The sequence below is a fragment of the Leucoraja erinacea genome, chromosome 31 (genome assembly GCF_028641065.1).
Source record: "Leucoraja erinacea ecotype New England chromosome 31, Leri_hhj_1, whole genome shotgun sequence".
NCBI classification, from domain to species: Eukaryota; Metazoa; Chordata; class Chondrichthyes; order Rajiformes; family Rajidae; genus Leucoraja; species Leucoraja erinaceus.
The window spans coordinates 17,427,345-17,443,455 of record NC_073407.1 but is presented as its reverse complement, the minus strand read 5'-3'; the positions used below and the strand labels follow the sequence as shown (position 1 = coordinate 17,443,455).

Below are 16,111 nucleotides of genomic sequence, written 5' to 3'. Positions count from 1 at the left end.
CATTTTGTAAATAAGTGTATGGATAGCTGGTTGGAACTGTAAATATCCAAATATGCTAGAAGCTTTTTTTAAAGTTGGAGTATTACAACACAGTGATAACTTGTCTTTGTAATGTTATCATACTTATCATCATCACCTAAATGTTGCCTGCTTTTAAGTTTGGCGCATAAAGCATATTTATTTTTGAAAAGCACTGAAAAGTTAAAAAAGAGCAGTGAACTGTACTGATCACATCATTGTATATTTTGATTTCCGTCATCTTTGTTGCCGTATACACATCAAAGTTCCTGAAAACAATTGGAGAAAAGTTTGGTTTACAACAAACAATGAAAATGATGGCATCCGTGAAGAAAAAACCCCTGCAATTATACACTACAAACTCTAGCTGATGTAACATTTATATAAAATCTGTGAAGATTATTTATTTTGGGACTCCATCCAGCAGTTTAGCACATGATTTCAGTAACCCTAGTTACGGCACTCAGTAAGTGCTACAGTAGGGTAGATTGAACATATTTCATGCTGCCTTCATCACTGGCATTTAGTTGGCAAAATTCCCATTGCTTAAATGCTAGATATCCTGTAAAGATTGGCCCTGAAGTGACACTAACTTGGCTGAAAAGATCAGGAGTAAACTAGGTTAAACACAAAAGTAGAGTAAACAAAATAGCCTCTTCAATGTGTCTGAACAGAGAACAGTACAACACAGGCACAAGCACTTTGGTCCATTGTGTCTGTGCTGACCATGATGCTGATCTAATTAATCATATTTGCCTGTATCCTGGTATTCCAATCCAGTCCATGTGACTATCCAAATGCCTGTTAATGTTGCTATTCACCTGCTTCTACCTCCTCTCCTGACTGTGCATTCCGGGCACCTACCTCTGTGTTTATTAAAATTCCCCTCGCACCTTAAACCTAAAAATTTCACTCTGAGGTAAAGGCTCTACGATATCTATGCCCCTCATAATTTTATATATTTCAATCGTCACCCCTCTGCCTCTAACGTTGCAGAGTTTCTGCCATGGAGATGATGTGATCTGGCTCCATATGTTTGCCTGGAAATCTGAACCAAAGACAGCTGGATTCATTCAGCGGGTCAGGCAGCAAATGTAAATCGCCCCTAGTGTGTAGGGAATGGCTACAAAAGTAGGATAACAGAACTTGCATAAATAGATGACTGCTAGTCGGTGTGGGCTGAAGGGTCAGTTTCCATGCTGATCTATTCACTAACTTGATTATTTTTTCCATATCTTTGCGAGTTGAATCTTTGTCTCTCTGTTCCTCCATGTTTCTATGTTATTGCTGCCTGGCAAGTTTTATTCTTTTTGGTCCAAAATGGATTTCACTTTGGAAATAACATTGTTTTCCTCGACTTACGTAATGACAAATGAATTTAGGTTTGATTTCCTACCTTAAAACAATTTCTTTGCCTGGTCAATAATTTGCTTCAACATTAGCTAGTACTAGACCAGGAGCAGACCCGTTGTGCCCGTCCCCCAAGGCAATGTTCTACCACTGACACATAGCCCCCAACTGCACAGGCGCGGTTGACGGGATCCTGTTGTGATGCCAGAGAATCCCGTTGTGATGCGAGTCAAGCAACTCTCCCCAACTGTGCCGCTGCTGGCAAATTCATTTTTCTGCACTTTATGTGCAAGTGACGAATAAAACTCGACTTGAAGAAGGAGAATGAGATGCGTTCACATTGATCTTATATTTTACAGGTTCAAAATGGCAATAACCTGTAAAATATAAGATCAATGTGAACGCATCTCATTCTCCTTCTTCAAGTCAAGTTTTATTCGTCACTTGCACATAAAGTGCAGAAAAATGAATTTGCCAGCAGCGGTACAATAAAAAAAAGAACACACAATACACAATAAAAATGTAACACAAACATCCTCCGCAGCATTCATCACTGGTGGAAGGCACAAAGTTTGGTCAGTTCTCCATTTTCCCCCATGGTCAGGACCACAACCCTCCGCAGTCGTCGCTGCGGGCATCCAGACAAGGTAAGTCCAGCTAAGTCGTGAATCGATGCCTCCCCACCGGAGATCGCGGCTTCAAGATGCTGTAGGCCGCAGGCCGGCGATCGAAGATCTAAAGTCCCCGCCGCTCCGCAGCCAGAAGCACTGCAGACCGCAGGGCCGGCGGTCTGAGCACCTCTCCAGGGATCCCCGGCGAGGGCCCCGCTCCGGATGGTAAGTCCCCACCGCTGCAAGAAGTTGGCCAGCGGTCGGACTTCATCTCCGGGGTCCCCAACGAGGGATCCCAGGATCCGGACGCCGCGCCAACTGGAGCTCTGCAGATTGCGGCTTCAGGCTGTCGCGGGCCAGCGAACTGAGCCCTCCCCTCCGGTGACCCCCAGCGAGGGCACGCCCGCTCCGCGATGAAAGTCCTCGCAGCGCCCGCTGCTGAAGCCCCGGGCGTTTCTCGCGATGACAGAAGCCCCGCAGCGCCCCCACCAACTTCAGTCCCCTATTCCTCTCCTCCATTATCCTCCCTCTCCACACCTTTCCACCAACCCTCCTCTGCTTCCTCCTTTCACCCCCTCCCTCCCCTCCTTCCTCTTCCCCCTCCCCTCCATTACCACGCCATCCCTCTTCCTACCCCTATCCTCCTCGTCCCCAACCACTCCCCCTCTTCATCCTCCCTCTCCTCCCCCACTCCCCTCTCCTTTCCCCTACCCTCAGTCAATCCCTCCATAGTCTCTCTCCTCCCCCAAAATCCCCCTATCTCACCTCCCCCTATCCCACCCCCAGTCCATCTCCTCTCCCTCTATCCCCACACTCGCTACCTCCATCACGCCCCCCTTCCTCTACCACAATCCTCCCCCACTTTCCCTCTCCCTCTATCCCCCTGCTCCCCCACTCCTCACCTCCCCCCTATCCCAACCCCCCACAATGATAATCACGATGTTTTTTTAAAAATGAAACTTCCCACCCGCCACATAATAAAAATCGCGATTTTTTTTTAAAAGAGAAAATTTCAAAGAAAATTGTATTTTTTTATTTAAAATAACCCATAGCCAATGTTAGCTGTTAATGAAAACTGAAGAATTTGATTAAAAGGAGTTTTTCTTCAGAATAAAATCAATGTCACTGAAAATGGCGATTATAAAAAATGATATTCGGGTTCCCATTGTGACGTCGAACGCGATTGACGGCCAGGGCAAGTGGAAGAGTGGTTTTTGTAAAGTTTTAAATGTCAATAACTTGTAAAATGTTACATCAATCCGAATAAAACTTGGTACTGCACATCCCAGGACAACAGTGAGTAAAGTTGGCCAAGAATTGTAGCGCTATCGTGTACCGTTTTGGTGGGGTTTTGGGATCTCATGCACATGCACGCACACAAACAAACACAAGATGAGAGTTTTAGTAATATAAATATAATCTGTAGATAGATTCTATTATGATTGCATCAAATATGTTGTGGAAGTCTATCCAAATACACATTGATACACATTCCCAATTTTTACATTCCAATTAAAAAAAAAAAGTGGTCAGATTAAATGGACAAGACCTACCTGGAAGGTTCTACTAATTGAATAATCTAAGAGGACTAATAGCTTCTTCTTGCGTATGGCATGCACAGCCTAAAGTTGTAGGACAACTTGTTCTATTTGATCTTACTTGATTGTGCACACCAGTTTGATTGCATTCGTCGAAACAGGGCGGACCACGTGAAGATTGCAATCTCCCACCCCGACTAATGGCTAACTTGCTTAGCTGCTGAAAACTGTTCAAATTCAAAGTGCAATTTCTAATTTTCACTGAAGGGAGATGATTTATTTTTGAAGAAACTGAGATGACATGATACATGTTCCAGTGACAAGATATTGTTTGCCTACAAATGTTCCTGTACCCATACTAATACATAGAGAGCGCACTCTGCCATTTTGCAGCACATTGTTGAGAGACAAAAAGGTACAGAAGTTCCTGTATTAATAACAATAAGCTCATTAACAAGTAAAAGTGAAAGCAACTTATTGCATCTTTTCACATTCACAGTTAAATGTGGAAATTTGGAGGTGGTTGTCAGTTATGGCGTGTACCTCCAAGGGGAGGGTGGTGACGGGTTTTGTAGCTGCCTTTGCTCATGGAATCTATTACGATGTGAACAGTTCTCACTGAAGATGAATGGGGAAAAAAATAATCTAGATGAATAAGAAGTTGCCATGTTCTTAATTACAATTTTTCAGCGGTAATTACTGCTCCCAACTCTCTGGCCTGAAAAGTACATTTTACAAGTGTGAGTCTTACTGCCTCAAAACAAATTTAACGTTACAGAATATGAAAAAAGCCTAGTTTTTATATTTAATATTTCCCTAGGTAGAATATGACAGCAGGCTAGCAAGAAACACAAGAGTCTAATAACATATCTAAAGATTAAATGGTTAATGTGGGTCCGTTATTGGTGAAATTTAACAAATGTTTTCTGTTTTTGTAGAAGACAGTGGAAGATTGCAGTTCAAGCTTAAATGAGGCAGTCAATGAAAATATAGTAGGTTAAAAATAAACTAAAAGTATAGAAATAAACAGGACAGAAAGGCAACAAATCCCCAGGACTTGAACTACCTTCCCAAGTTTTGAAAGAGGTGGTAATGAGAATAGGAGATGCCCAGGTAGTCACCTTTCAAACTGTCACAGATTCATGAATGGTTCCCACAGATTGTAAAGTAGCACATGTAAACCCGCTGGTCAAAAAAGAGCAAGGAAAAAGTGAACCATAGACCAGTTAGCCTGACAGCAATAGTAGGGAAATTGCTGGAATCTGTTATTCAGGGAAAGGGTAACAGGGCACCTGAAAATAAGAAGTGGGTGGAGAAAGGGAAATTATGTTTGATGAATTTGTTAAAATTGAGGATATAATTTGCAGAATAAGTAAGAGTGAACAAAGTGGTGTGTGTTGGACTTTCAGAAGCCTTCAGTGAGGTGCCACACAAAATTAGAGTGCACAGTATTGATGGTAATATACTGTGTTAGACTGAAGATTAATTAACAGATAGAAGTAAGCAGGTTGGGAAGATGATTAAGAAGGTGCTGCAGGGATCAATTCTAGGGCCTATGCTGTACAAAATCTGTTGTGATATAGATGAGGGATCAAATGCAATAATACATCCAATTTTGCAGCTGATGCAAGACAATAGCGTCCATTACATAGGGCCCTGGTGAGATTACATTTGGACTATCGTGTGCTAATCTGTTTTCCCTGTCTAAAGAAGGCTATACTTCTAGGGATTCAGCAGATGCCTCACCAGATTGATTCTGGGAATTGTGAATTTGTCAGATTAAATAAATGGCCTGTACCCGTTCATTAAAATGTATAAAGTCCATAAAGGGCTTGGCTACGCTTTTTTGCAAATTTTCTTCTCTCCAGGCAGAATGCTAAGAACCAGAGAATCGTTCAGGATATAGTTGGGAAATAGTTTTTACACCCAAAGAATCTTCAGAATTATTTATCCGAGATGGTTGTCGATGCTCAGTTAGTGAAAAATTGATAGGTTTTAGGTTATTATGGGAATTGGGGAATGAGAAGTTAGTGCAGGAAAGTTGAGAAGTATAAAAAAGGTCAACCAAAATCTTACTGAATGGGGAGAAATTATAGTGGTGTGGATGGGGTTTGTAAATGACGTATTATGTTTCTATTGATCCTTACCCCGTCTTCATTTTGCTTCCAGTAACATTATCTTAATGCATTTTATATTGCCGTTATATTGCCTTGGCCTTGTGAGATTCTTCAATCATTTGTTTGAGCTGCTTGAAGATGCCGCAGGTGCCCTGCAGAGGGCAGTGAATTCAAAGGATAAAAGATGTCCATCCGCAGAAATTCTGTGGCTAACAGTAAGCGTCAAGAATTATGTGCTGGCGCTTCTAAATCTAATATTGAATATTTAATATTATAATTAATGTCTTATTTATATTACTTTATAAATGAATTTTAAAGCCTATTTTTGCCTTCCTATATTTGATTCTATTCTGCATGTTATTAGCTATATTCAAATGCTATACTCAAATGCAATCATAAAAAATTCTAGACTTGTAATTCAGCAGCCCAAATCACCAAATATGGATAAGGTTAACACTGGTGCCAAGCATCAATACCAACATGCCAGTCTCCGGAACTTCCCAAAACTCCTCTCACTTATTTTCTCTCTTGTAACTATCCGTCAATGCATTCGCTCTGCATACACTGGCCTTTCCTTGAGCACAAATTAGCGCACCACTTAGGAGCAGGATTAGGCCACTTGAGACTTTTGTTCAATAAAATCATGGCTGATCTGATTGGAATATAGATTGAAGACTATTTACCAGCCTATATATCAATATAACCAATCCACTTTTGTTTTTAAAATATTGTAAGATTCTGCTTCTGCTACCCAATGAGGAAAAAACATTCTAAAAATATAATGCACAATGAAAGAGAAAAATTCACATCCGAGTCTTAAGCATAAGCGACCCTTATTCAGTGACATTGCAACAGTGCATTTTAGAGATGGCATATATTGCACCTACAGTATCATAAAGGGAGAGGAAGTAAATAAGAATGGTAGATAGGATATCAATCAAACAGTTGTTTGTCCTGAAGTTAGATACATAATGCTGGAGTAACTCAGCGGGACGGGCAGCATCTCTGGAGAGAAGGAATGGGTGATGTTTCGGATCGAGATCCTTCTTCAGGTCGCGACGTGAAATGACACCCATTCCTCTCTCCAGAGATGCTGCCTGTGCCATTGAGTTACTCCAGCATTTTGTGTCTTTCTTCAGATTAAACCAGCATCTGCAGTTCCTTCCTACAGCTATTTGTCTTAAGTAAGTAATACGGGAAAATTGCAAGCATTCCATTTTGCACCTCACCTTTGCTTTGTATGTGACCTAAAGGAAGGCCGAAGGTAAATTAATCATAGCACCCTCTAATATGTATGCCGGGAGTTCATTTTAGTCTCTGGTAATTTATTATTTATATCAATTTTGGTGTTCCTGAAAGCCCAGCATTTATTAACCATTCCTAATTGTCCTTGAGAAGCTGCCTCCTTGAATTACTGCAACCCCTCTAGAGAAGGAGCTCTCTGAGTACTTAATCTGAGTGATGATGAAGATCGGGAGATATATTTCCATGTGAAGTTGGTGTACGACTTGGAGGGAATCTGCAGGTAATAGTGTTTCTATGCACCTGATGCCCTTGTTCTCCACTGTGGTTGAGGTTGTATGCTGCTGTCTAAGTAGCCTGGGCTTGTAACTGCGGTGCATTTTGTAAATGGTATGCACTGCAGATGCAGCGTACTAGTGGCAGAGGAAGTGGAGGGTGAAGAAATATGACTCCAGAGAACTGCTTTGTTCTGGTTGGTGCTGAGTCGCTTGAGAGTCATTGGCACTCAAGTTATCCAGGCAAGTGGAAAGTATTTTATCATGTTCATGATTTGTGCTTAGTAGCTGGGAAAACAGTACAACGCAGAAACAAGCCCTTCAGCCCACAATGCCCATGCCAAACATGTTGCCAAGATAAACTCATCTCTACCTGTACGTTATTCATATCCCCCCCATTCTTTGTATATCCAAATGCCACTATTGCATCTCTCCACTATCACACCTGGCAGCGTGTTCCAGGCACCCACCGCTCTCTGTAAAACAAAAAACTGTGCCCGGCATACTTTTTAAACTTTACCCCTCTCACTTTTTAAAGTTATGCCCTCTAGTCCTTGACATTTCCACCCTGGACGAAAAGAGGATCTGACTGACCTCCAGGATATTGATGACGAGGGTATCGATAAAAGTAATACCGTTTAATGTTAATGGTAGGTGGTTGGTGTTCTCCCATTGGAGGTGTCATGGTTGATACTGTTATGGCACACATGTTACTGACCACGAATCAACCCAGCCTCAGTTTTGCCGAGGTCTTGTTGAAGCAGCACTGGTTGCTTAATTAGCTGAAGAACTGCAAATCGAATGGAACATTTTTCAATCATTCCCACTTTTGACCTTCTGATGAAAAGAAGGCGAATGAAGCAGAAATGTCCATTGTTTTATTCAAAGTGGATCTAATTTTGAAACTTGGGGTCGATGGTGGTGGTGGTGGAGGAGTACAAGTCAGTCAATGATGCAGACTCATGGGTCAGTGTTGTACTTGTGCCTGACCCACGGGAATCTCAAGAACTAATTAACACGGTCCCCCAAAAATGGATCACTGACAATGATAATGATGGTGCTTAGAAGGAACAAATGAATGGCGGATTTCTGAAATAACAAGAAGAAATTCTGGGTATTTGCTTTTGTTTCTGGTAAAGATGGGTAAATGACTGGGGTGGGATGGATCACTGGAAGTATGTGCATTAAAAGGTCTAGTCCACAGAACTAACACACATCCAATCCTAAAGCCTAATTGCAGACGCTAGAAACCTGAAATAAAAGCAGAATGTTGCTTTTTTTTACCTGCACTTTTTTTTTAAAAACTATTCGGACTGTTTTTATCAGGAACTGGATTGTTTTTATTTATGCGTGAAATGTTTAAGTTTTTATGGGCAATGCTCCGGTATTCCCTGAGAAACGTCTTCTCATTTTGCACCGTACAATTGTTGCTTTGCATGATGACAATAAAAAAAAATAAAAAAATTTAAAAAAGGATGATGATAATGAATTCCCAAATATTAAGTGTGTTTAACCAGAATTTTCTGATATTTGAACAAGGACTTTTTATTTTTAAAGGTTGTATAAATATACTAGATTATTTTCACTTCTTCAGAAATGATCAGATATAAATGGCTCCACACTCCTTCCCATCTTTGAATGGAGCTCTCGGCTCAGTAGGGGACTGAAAAAGCATAAACATGCACAAGTCACCGTGGTAACCTTGAGAGTGAGCAACATGGTATGTCAACCAAGTGACCCATGGAAGAGCAGAGGGGAGCACAAGAGAAGAGCACAGATTAATCATTTGTGCTTTTGACTCCAGTGGTCCCTGTGCAGTTACCACACAGAGAATGCCATTAATGCTCGCTAGTTTTATGTTACATAGGATTAATCTTTTGGCTGAGAGGTGAGGTGTTACCATTGAACCAAACTAACATTTCATTAGGTTGCTAAAAAGAAGTGGAAAAGGATGTGTTAATTGTTAACAAATCTTGTAATCAAGAGAATTGGTGTGGAATTTTGTGCTCTGATTTCTGCAGTGGGGCTTTAATCTTTTTTACTTAAATGGCCATCTGTTACCAATTAAGCCGTCATCGTCCCAATTAGAGACACTTCGAACAGTTTTCAGAAAAGAACGGCACACCTGACTAAGGATATTTGCACCTGACTAAGTGATTGGTGGATACAGCTTGCCTAATTAATACATTTAAAAAAATGACAAAATGTCAAACAGACTGCAATAAGAATCTTTTTATGCCTGGAAGGCAATTTTGAAATTGGTTACATTTGTGTAGGCAAATAGTGATTAATAGTAATGTTTGGGAGTAGGGATCATGGAACTCCCATGTTCCAGTCACCGCTGTATATTAACGATGATGGAACAGACCACATTCATGGATAATATACTAAGATGGTGCCAATTGGAGACACAGGTAGAACTTTTTTTTTAATAGTTATCAACTAATTAAATATCTACCTTTATTAGAAAATGTACCCATTTTAGTTTTTCCCCAGATTTATTCAATCGTTTCTAGTTATACTAGGAGGCATTATAATCCAAAGTAAAAGTTCTCACCGAACAATGAAAGACCAAGATAGAGTGTGGGCGTGGAGAGGATGTTTCTAGTAGTGGGCAAAGATCTTATAGCTATAAGATCTTTGGTAGTGGGAGAGTCCAGGAGTCATAGCCTCAGAATAAAACGGGCATACCTTTAGAATGGCGATGATGAGGAATTACTTTAGCCAGAGAGTGGTTCATTCATTGCCACAGATGGCTGCGGAGGCGAAGTCAGTGGCTATTTTTAAAGCGGAGATTGACAGGTTTTTGATTCGTAACGGCGTCAAATGTTACATGGAGAAATAAGCCAGAAGAATGTGGTTATGGTGGGAAAACAAACCAACCATGATCGAATGGTGGAGCCGGCTCGATGGGCTGACTGGCCTAATTCTACTCCTATGTCTTATGGTCTCCTTAAAACAGATACTTAATTTGCAATATTACACAATCCCTGGGAGGCAATCACTACTGACTTCTCAACCAAAACCGTGCACAAAGATCAGTACCTTTTAAAGAGTAGCAGAGCATAGCAACTTTACCCATCTCGGTGTGTGGGTTTGTAGCAGGCCCATGTCCCCTGCCGTTTATGGACACACACCGCTGCTCGTGGAGTCTAACAGTCCATGTAAACATGCATGGTATTAAAACAAGTTCCGACGTTTTGGAATCAAGAGACGGACCACCGGTTCTTCAGAGTCTGCTGAGAGTTTTAACCCGGTTGCATGTCCAGATGTGATTACAGCATCATCCAACTTTCTCCTGATGTTCCAGATGCCGCAGGCAACCGTTCGAACGCGAAACCCGAATTGTAAGTACTTGTTCATATACCGATTAAATGTTAGAACAGGTATAACGCTGTTTGAAACTCTAATGCACCCACGCCTGGTCGATGCACTTATAGATGCTCACGGTGCCGGAGTAACTCAGCCATTCGGACAGCATCCCAGGAGGGAATGGGTTGACGGTACACAAAAATGCTGGAGAAACTCAGCGGGTGCAGCAGCATCTATGGAGCAAAGGAAATAGGTGACGTTTCGGGCCGAAACCCTTCTTCAGACCCGGCCCGAAACGTCACCTATTTCCTTCGCTCCGTAGATGCTGCTGCACCCGCTGAGTTTCTCCAGCATTTCTGTGTACCTCCGATCTTCCAGCGTCTGTAGTTCCTTCTTGAACACGGGAATGGATTGACGACGTTTCGGGTCGCGACCCTTCCTCAAACTCGATCGTTCTGCATTCCCTCCACAGATCGAGAGTCAAGATGGTTTAATTTATCGTGTGTATGGACAACCGTCCACATGACAATTAAACTACTATTTGGCAGCATTTAGAAGGCAGGGGCATGGACGGTTTAGAGCGAATGAGCCAAACTCGGACAAATGGGACTAGCGTAGGTGGGGCATCTTGGACCAGTTGGGTCGAAGGGCTCTGACTCTTTTTTTCCAGACCCCACCTCCCCAGTCTGAAGAATGGTCCCCATCCGTCTGTCCATATCCCTCCACAGATGCTGCCTGACCGGCTGAATTCCTCCAGCACTTTGTGTTTTGTTGACCATCTGCAATTCCCCGTGTCTCCTAAACACCTGTTTAAACAGTTGGACCATCACTTGGACCTTCTCCGAGGCGCTGAGTCAGTGGACGCGTGAAGGGGGCGAGTGCTCGCCGTCAGAGGTAGTTGATGAGACGATATAGTGTAGCGACCGCTTCCTTCCCACCACCGTCTCCAGCCCGCACACTGATGCCCGTGTATTGGGGCTTTCTCCGAGTTGGTCGCGCCGTCAGTAACAATAAATCCGCCCCGTGAGAAGGGGTTAATGGGGTTAACTCTGGCAGTGACCCGTAAAGGGAAACACTGGGTGAAATGAGTGAAAACGACCCCCCACCCCCACCCCATCCGACAACTGCAGCTTCTCATTCACGTCCAGTCAACATCATCATAATAATAATATTATTATTGTTATAATTATATAATAATAATAATATTATTATTCGTCTTTTCAACCTCGTATTCCCTGTTGATTAAAGTTGTCCTGTTTTTCATCCTAGTATTGCTGTCAGTGCTTAATGCTTGGAGTCTGCTGCATTCAACGTGCGAGGCCAGTGATCCGTGCGTAAACGTAAACAATAATGTATACCTCTGCACCGTTATACCGCACGGTAAGTGTCATTATGTCAGTTATTCTCATCTGACCGTACAGTAATCAGGCAAATCAATTTAATTTCAAAGTCTGTCCAGACCTTTACGCACAAAAGGGGCAATGCTAATCCCCGGCAGAGGGGAGACTGAAGGGGAGGTTGAATCCTATCAATCTCGCCGACCACATTGTTAAAGTGCATGAAACGGGCAGCACAGAAGCAAAGCTGTTAGAGCTCGTGTCTCACACCACAACGGCCTTGGTTCAATCCTGGCACCTACTCATAGAAACATAGAAACATAGAAATTAGGTGCAGGAGTAGGCCATTCGGCCCTTCGAGCCTGCACCGCCATTCAATATGATCATGGCTGATCATCCAACTCAGTATCCCGTACCTGCCTTCTCTCCATATCCCCTGATCCCCTTAGCCACAAGGGCCACATCTAACTCCCTCTTAAATATAGCCAATGACCTGGCCTCAACTACCCTCTGTGGCAGAGAGTTCCAGAGATTCACCACTCATCTCTGTAGCGTTTGGCTCTCTGGCCATATGAGGTTCCTCTGGTTTCCTTCCACCAGGAGGGGTTGCTTGGTTAATTTGCCACTAGTGTTCTTACTGTACAGGTTCGTGGGAGGGTTGGGGCAGGGAGTTGATGGAAAGTGAGGAAATAACATGGGATTATTGGATGGTTGGCTTGGCGTTGCTGCATTATTAAAATCCAGATATAATTATCTTGCATTCACTAAATATTTCTGGAGAATTTGCTCCACTTTTATTGGTCGATGATGGTGTGGTGTCTGTCTACATTTTTTAAATACCGTGTACTCTTTCTGAGTAGATTGGCTTTGTTATGGGTGGAATATAGTCCAAGTTTGCCTGGCGGGTGTCACAGCAGTACATCTGGTCAAGCTGATGCTTCACAACACCAGAGATCTGGGTCTGATCCTGATCCCATTTATAGGCTAATCACCCCTTGTAATTTGCCCCTAGTGTGTAGGACATAGATTCAAAAGTGGGATAAGGTAGAATTAGTGTGAACGGGTGGATCGAGGGCCAGTGTGAACTCGGTAGGCCAAAGGACCCGTTTCCATGCTGTATATTTCAATTCAATCAATCATCAGTCTCTCATGTGAAGTAAATGAATAATTATGCTTTAAAAAAAGTGTTCAGAAAATGAGATCACCTTATTGGAACTTGCCTTTATAAAATGCTGTGCAGGATAAATGCAACAAGGATATTTTTTTCTGCTGAGGATTTTACAAGGGAATAATAATCTCAAAATAAGGGAAAGCCTTACAATCCTGAAATGAGGAGAAATTGGTAAATATTTGGATTTTCCTGTGCCAGGGAATGTGATTTCGGACATTAATTTGGTGGTGCAAATTTAAGCTATCAAAGAACACGGGGATAGGGCAGGAAAATGATATTCAGGTATTGGTTTTTACTGTGAAAAATGCCCATTGAGCCAAATTGAGCCAAATGAATCTGTTTCTTGTATTCAGAAGCAGCAACAACATTTTGTCTTGTTATTTCTGTTCATGAATAATGGATGTTACAGGCAATGCCATTGTTAATTGTGCCCGTTACCTACTGTTTGCTGCGAGCCTTACTTCTGTCTAACTCTAACTTCTGTCAAGAACGATGCAATGTTAACAGTGAAAATTCTGTCTGCAATGTTCCACGTGAAATCCATTTTTAGAATTTTTGGGGCCTTGTTGAAGCCTTGTTAATTCTTCGACAGTAAAACTTGTGACTTTCAAAACGCTTTGTTTTTCAGCTTCATTGTATCCTTCCAACGTGAAACACCTTTTGTTCAAAGTGGGTAGTGGGATTGGACCTATCAACAGCACCATGTTCAACAGCTCAAGCCTCTCCTCTGTCACCAACTTAACAATCGTCGACAGTGATGTCACAAGTATCGAGCAAGGAGCTTTCAATTCTTTCCTCAGCGTAGCTGTCCTGATTCTAGACAATAATAAACTGTCCACCATCAGTGCCTCCTGGTTCACCAGCCCTGCAAGGCTGGTTAAACTTTCTTTGGTCAGAAACAGAATCTGCACCATTGATGTGACCACCCTGTCCAACTTTACCAATCTGGCTGAACTCGATCTTTCTCAAAATATGATCAGAACCATAGCAGACCACAGTTTCAGGAATAATTTGAAGCTGTCCTTCCTTAATCTTGCCAATAATAACCTGACCTTGCTGAGGATACAGACATTTGTAGACTTTCATCCCAAGAGGCTTGGTCTGCAGGGCAATCCTTGGTGTTGCTCCTGTGAACTTGCTGATTTTGCAATCTTCCTCAGAGGTAATTTATTTTAATGAACATTATGTGATTCTTGCTGACTTCCGACAATCTGTGTCGAATCGGAAATTAAAGCGCAAAATATTGTTGGTGTTAGAAATATTTAGCATTTGATGGCAAAACTGTAGCAGTTGAACGTGACTTAATATCCATGTAAGGAGTCCTCTCCCATCTTTATTCTTCCTTTCCTTCAACATAAAGCTTGGGAACAATTGATTGTTTTCTGGGTCACTTCAGGTCAACTTCGAATGGTATGTTAGCATTCATAGCAAAAGGATTTGAGTACAGGAGCAGGGAGGTTCTGCTGCAGTTGTACAGGGCCTTGGTGAGACCACACCTGGAGTATTGCGTATAGTTTTGGTCTCCTAATCTGAGGAAAGACATCTTGCCATAGAGAGAGAGAAGAGAGTACAGAGAAGGTTGAGGGGGGATCTTATAGAAACTTACAAATTTCTTAAGGGGTTGGACAGGCTAGATGCAGGAAGATTGTTCCTGATGTTGGGGAAGTCCAGAACAAGGGGTCACAGTTTAAGGCTAAGGGGGAAATCTTTTAGGACTGAGATGAGGAAAACATTTTTCACACAGAGAGTGGTGAATCTCTGGAATTCTCTGCCACAGAAGGTAGTTGAGGCCAGTTCATTGGCTATATTTAAGAGGGAGTTAGATGTGGCCCTTGTGGCTTGGGGTATGGAGAGAAGGCAGGTACAGGATACTGAGTTGGATGATCAGCCATGATCATATTGAATGGCGGTGCAGGCTCGAAGGGCCGAATGGCCTACTCCTGCACCTATTTTCTATGTTTCTATGTTTCCAACCTTAGTAGAGATATTTTATCATATCTTGTTGGAGCCCCTGGTTGTGAACCATTTTAACACCCCTTCCCATTCCGATGCCGACTTTTCTGTCCATGGGTCTCCTCCATTGCCGCATGTAATTTGATGGAACAGCACGCCATTTTCCTCTTGGGCAGCTTACAATCCAATGATATGAGCAATGAATTATGTAATTTTAGGCTATATCAACCCTAAGCCTCCTCCCTTTCCCATGTCCCTTCCCCACCCCAGTGTGCTCCTGTTTCATCCACCTACCAGTTACACTGCTTAGATCCTCTCCTTTGCATACCCATCTCCCATCCCCGCATCCCACATTTTCCTTTTATTCCTCCTCTTCCCCACCCCCTCCCCTCCTTCCACACATATCCCACCCTCTGGCTTCACATTTCACTCCTCTCCTTATCTGAAACACTTTTTGCCTCCTATTCACCTTGAGCTTTTGTCACTTACTGCACCGATCTAGCATCACCCCTGCGTCCCCACCTCTTTACCTCTCTTCCCTTTCCAACCCCCCCCCCCCCCCCCCCCCCCCCCCTCCCCCCCCCCCCCCACTCCACTCCAATCAGTCCGAAGAAGGGTCCTGATCCGAAATATTGTTTGTCCATTTCCCCCAACAGATGTTGCCTGAACCACTGAGTTCCTCCAGCACTTTGTGTTTTGCTCAAGGTTCCAGCATCTGTCCGTTGTATCATCCTGTCTGGCTGCATGAAATCTTGGCCAGATAAGAATGGAAAAATAATTTTGTAATTATGCCCAAATTTATTGACGATCACAATTATTGATATTTATTTCTGATTTATTAATGATCTTGATTTTGAAATACTCCTTGGTGCCATGTTGAGGTTTGAATTCAACGTATATCATTCATTCCTTCTTCTAAATAGTTAGATCAGTAAGGTCATTGTTGTTCTGCTCTTCCACTATATTAACAGATTAACAATGTGTTTCAATATAATATATTTTGCTAAATAATGAGAAGTTCTAGGGTTCAAATTTAGAAATATTTGAATGTTCAGGGAACCAAGAAATATGGAGATTGGCGAGGTAACTGGATTTGAGGTAAAAGATCTCATTGTGCGGGGAAGTGCTGTTTTGCTATTTCATGCTTCCCTCTCTTGTATAATCTTTGAATAAATGCAAAAACGATA

At 42.3% G+C, this 16,111-nt stretch overlaps 1 protein-coding gene across 1 annotated transcript; it reads left to right on the top strand.

Annotated features, from left to right (window-relative positions):
* The first annotated feature begins 6,346 nt into the window (after window positions 1–6,346).
* LOC129712008 (leucine-rich repeat-containing protein 53-like) lies at window positions 6,347–14,426 on the top strand. The gene is made up of 3 exons (XM_055660126.1): window positions 6,347–10,498; window positions 11,733–11,843; window positions 13,600–14,426. Exons 1-3 carry the CDS (start codon window positions 10,453–10,455, stop codon window positions 14,145–14,147), a joined length of 705 nt encoding a protein of 234 aa, XP_055516101.1. The 5' UTR covers window positions 6,347–10,452; the 3' UTR covers window positions 14,148–14,426.
* The last annotated feature ends 1,685 nt before the right edge of the window (window positions 14,427–16,111 follow it).

Bases quoted from the DNA above. Each gene is read 5' to 3' on its own strand.
- LOC129712008 (XM_055660126.1), top strand. From the start codon at position 10,453: ATGTTCCAGATGCCGCAGGCAACCGTTCGAACGCGAAACCCGAATT. The intron at 10,499-11,732 runs GTAAGTACTTGT...TTTTCATCCTAG, and splicing joins TCGAACGCGAAACCCGAATT to TATTGCTGTCAGTGCTTAAT. The intron at 11,844-13,599 runs GTAAGTGTCATT...TTTGTTTTTCAG, and splicing joins CTGCACCGTTATACCGCACG to CTTCATTGTATCCTTCCAAC.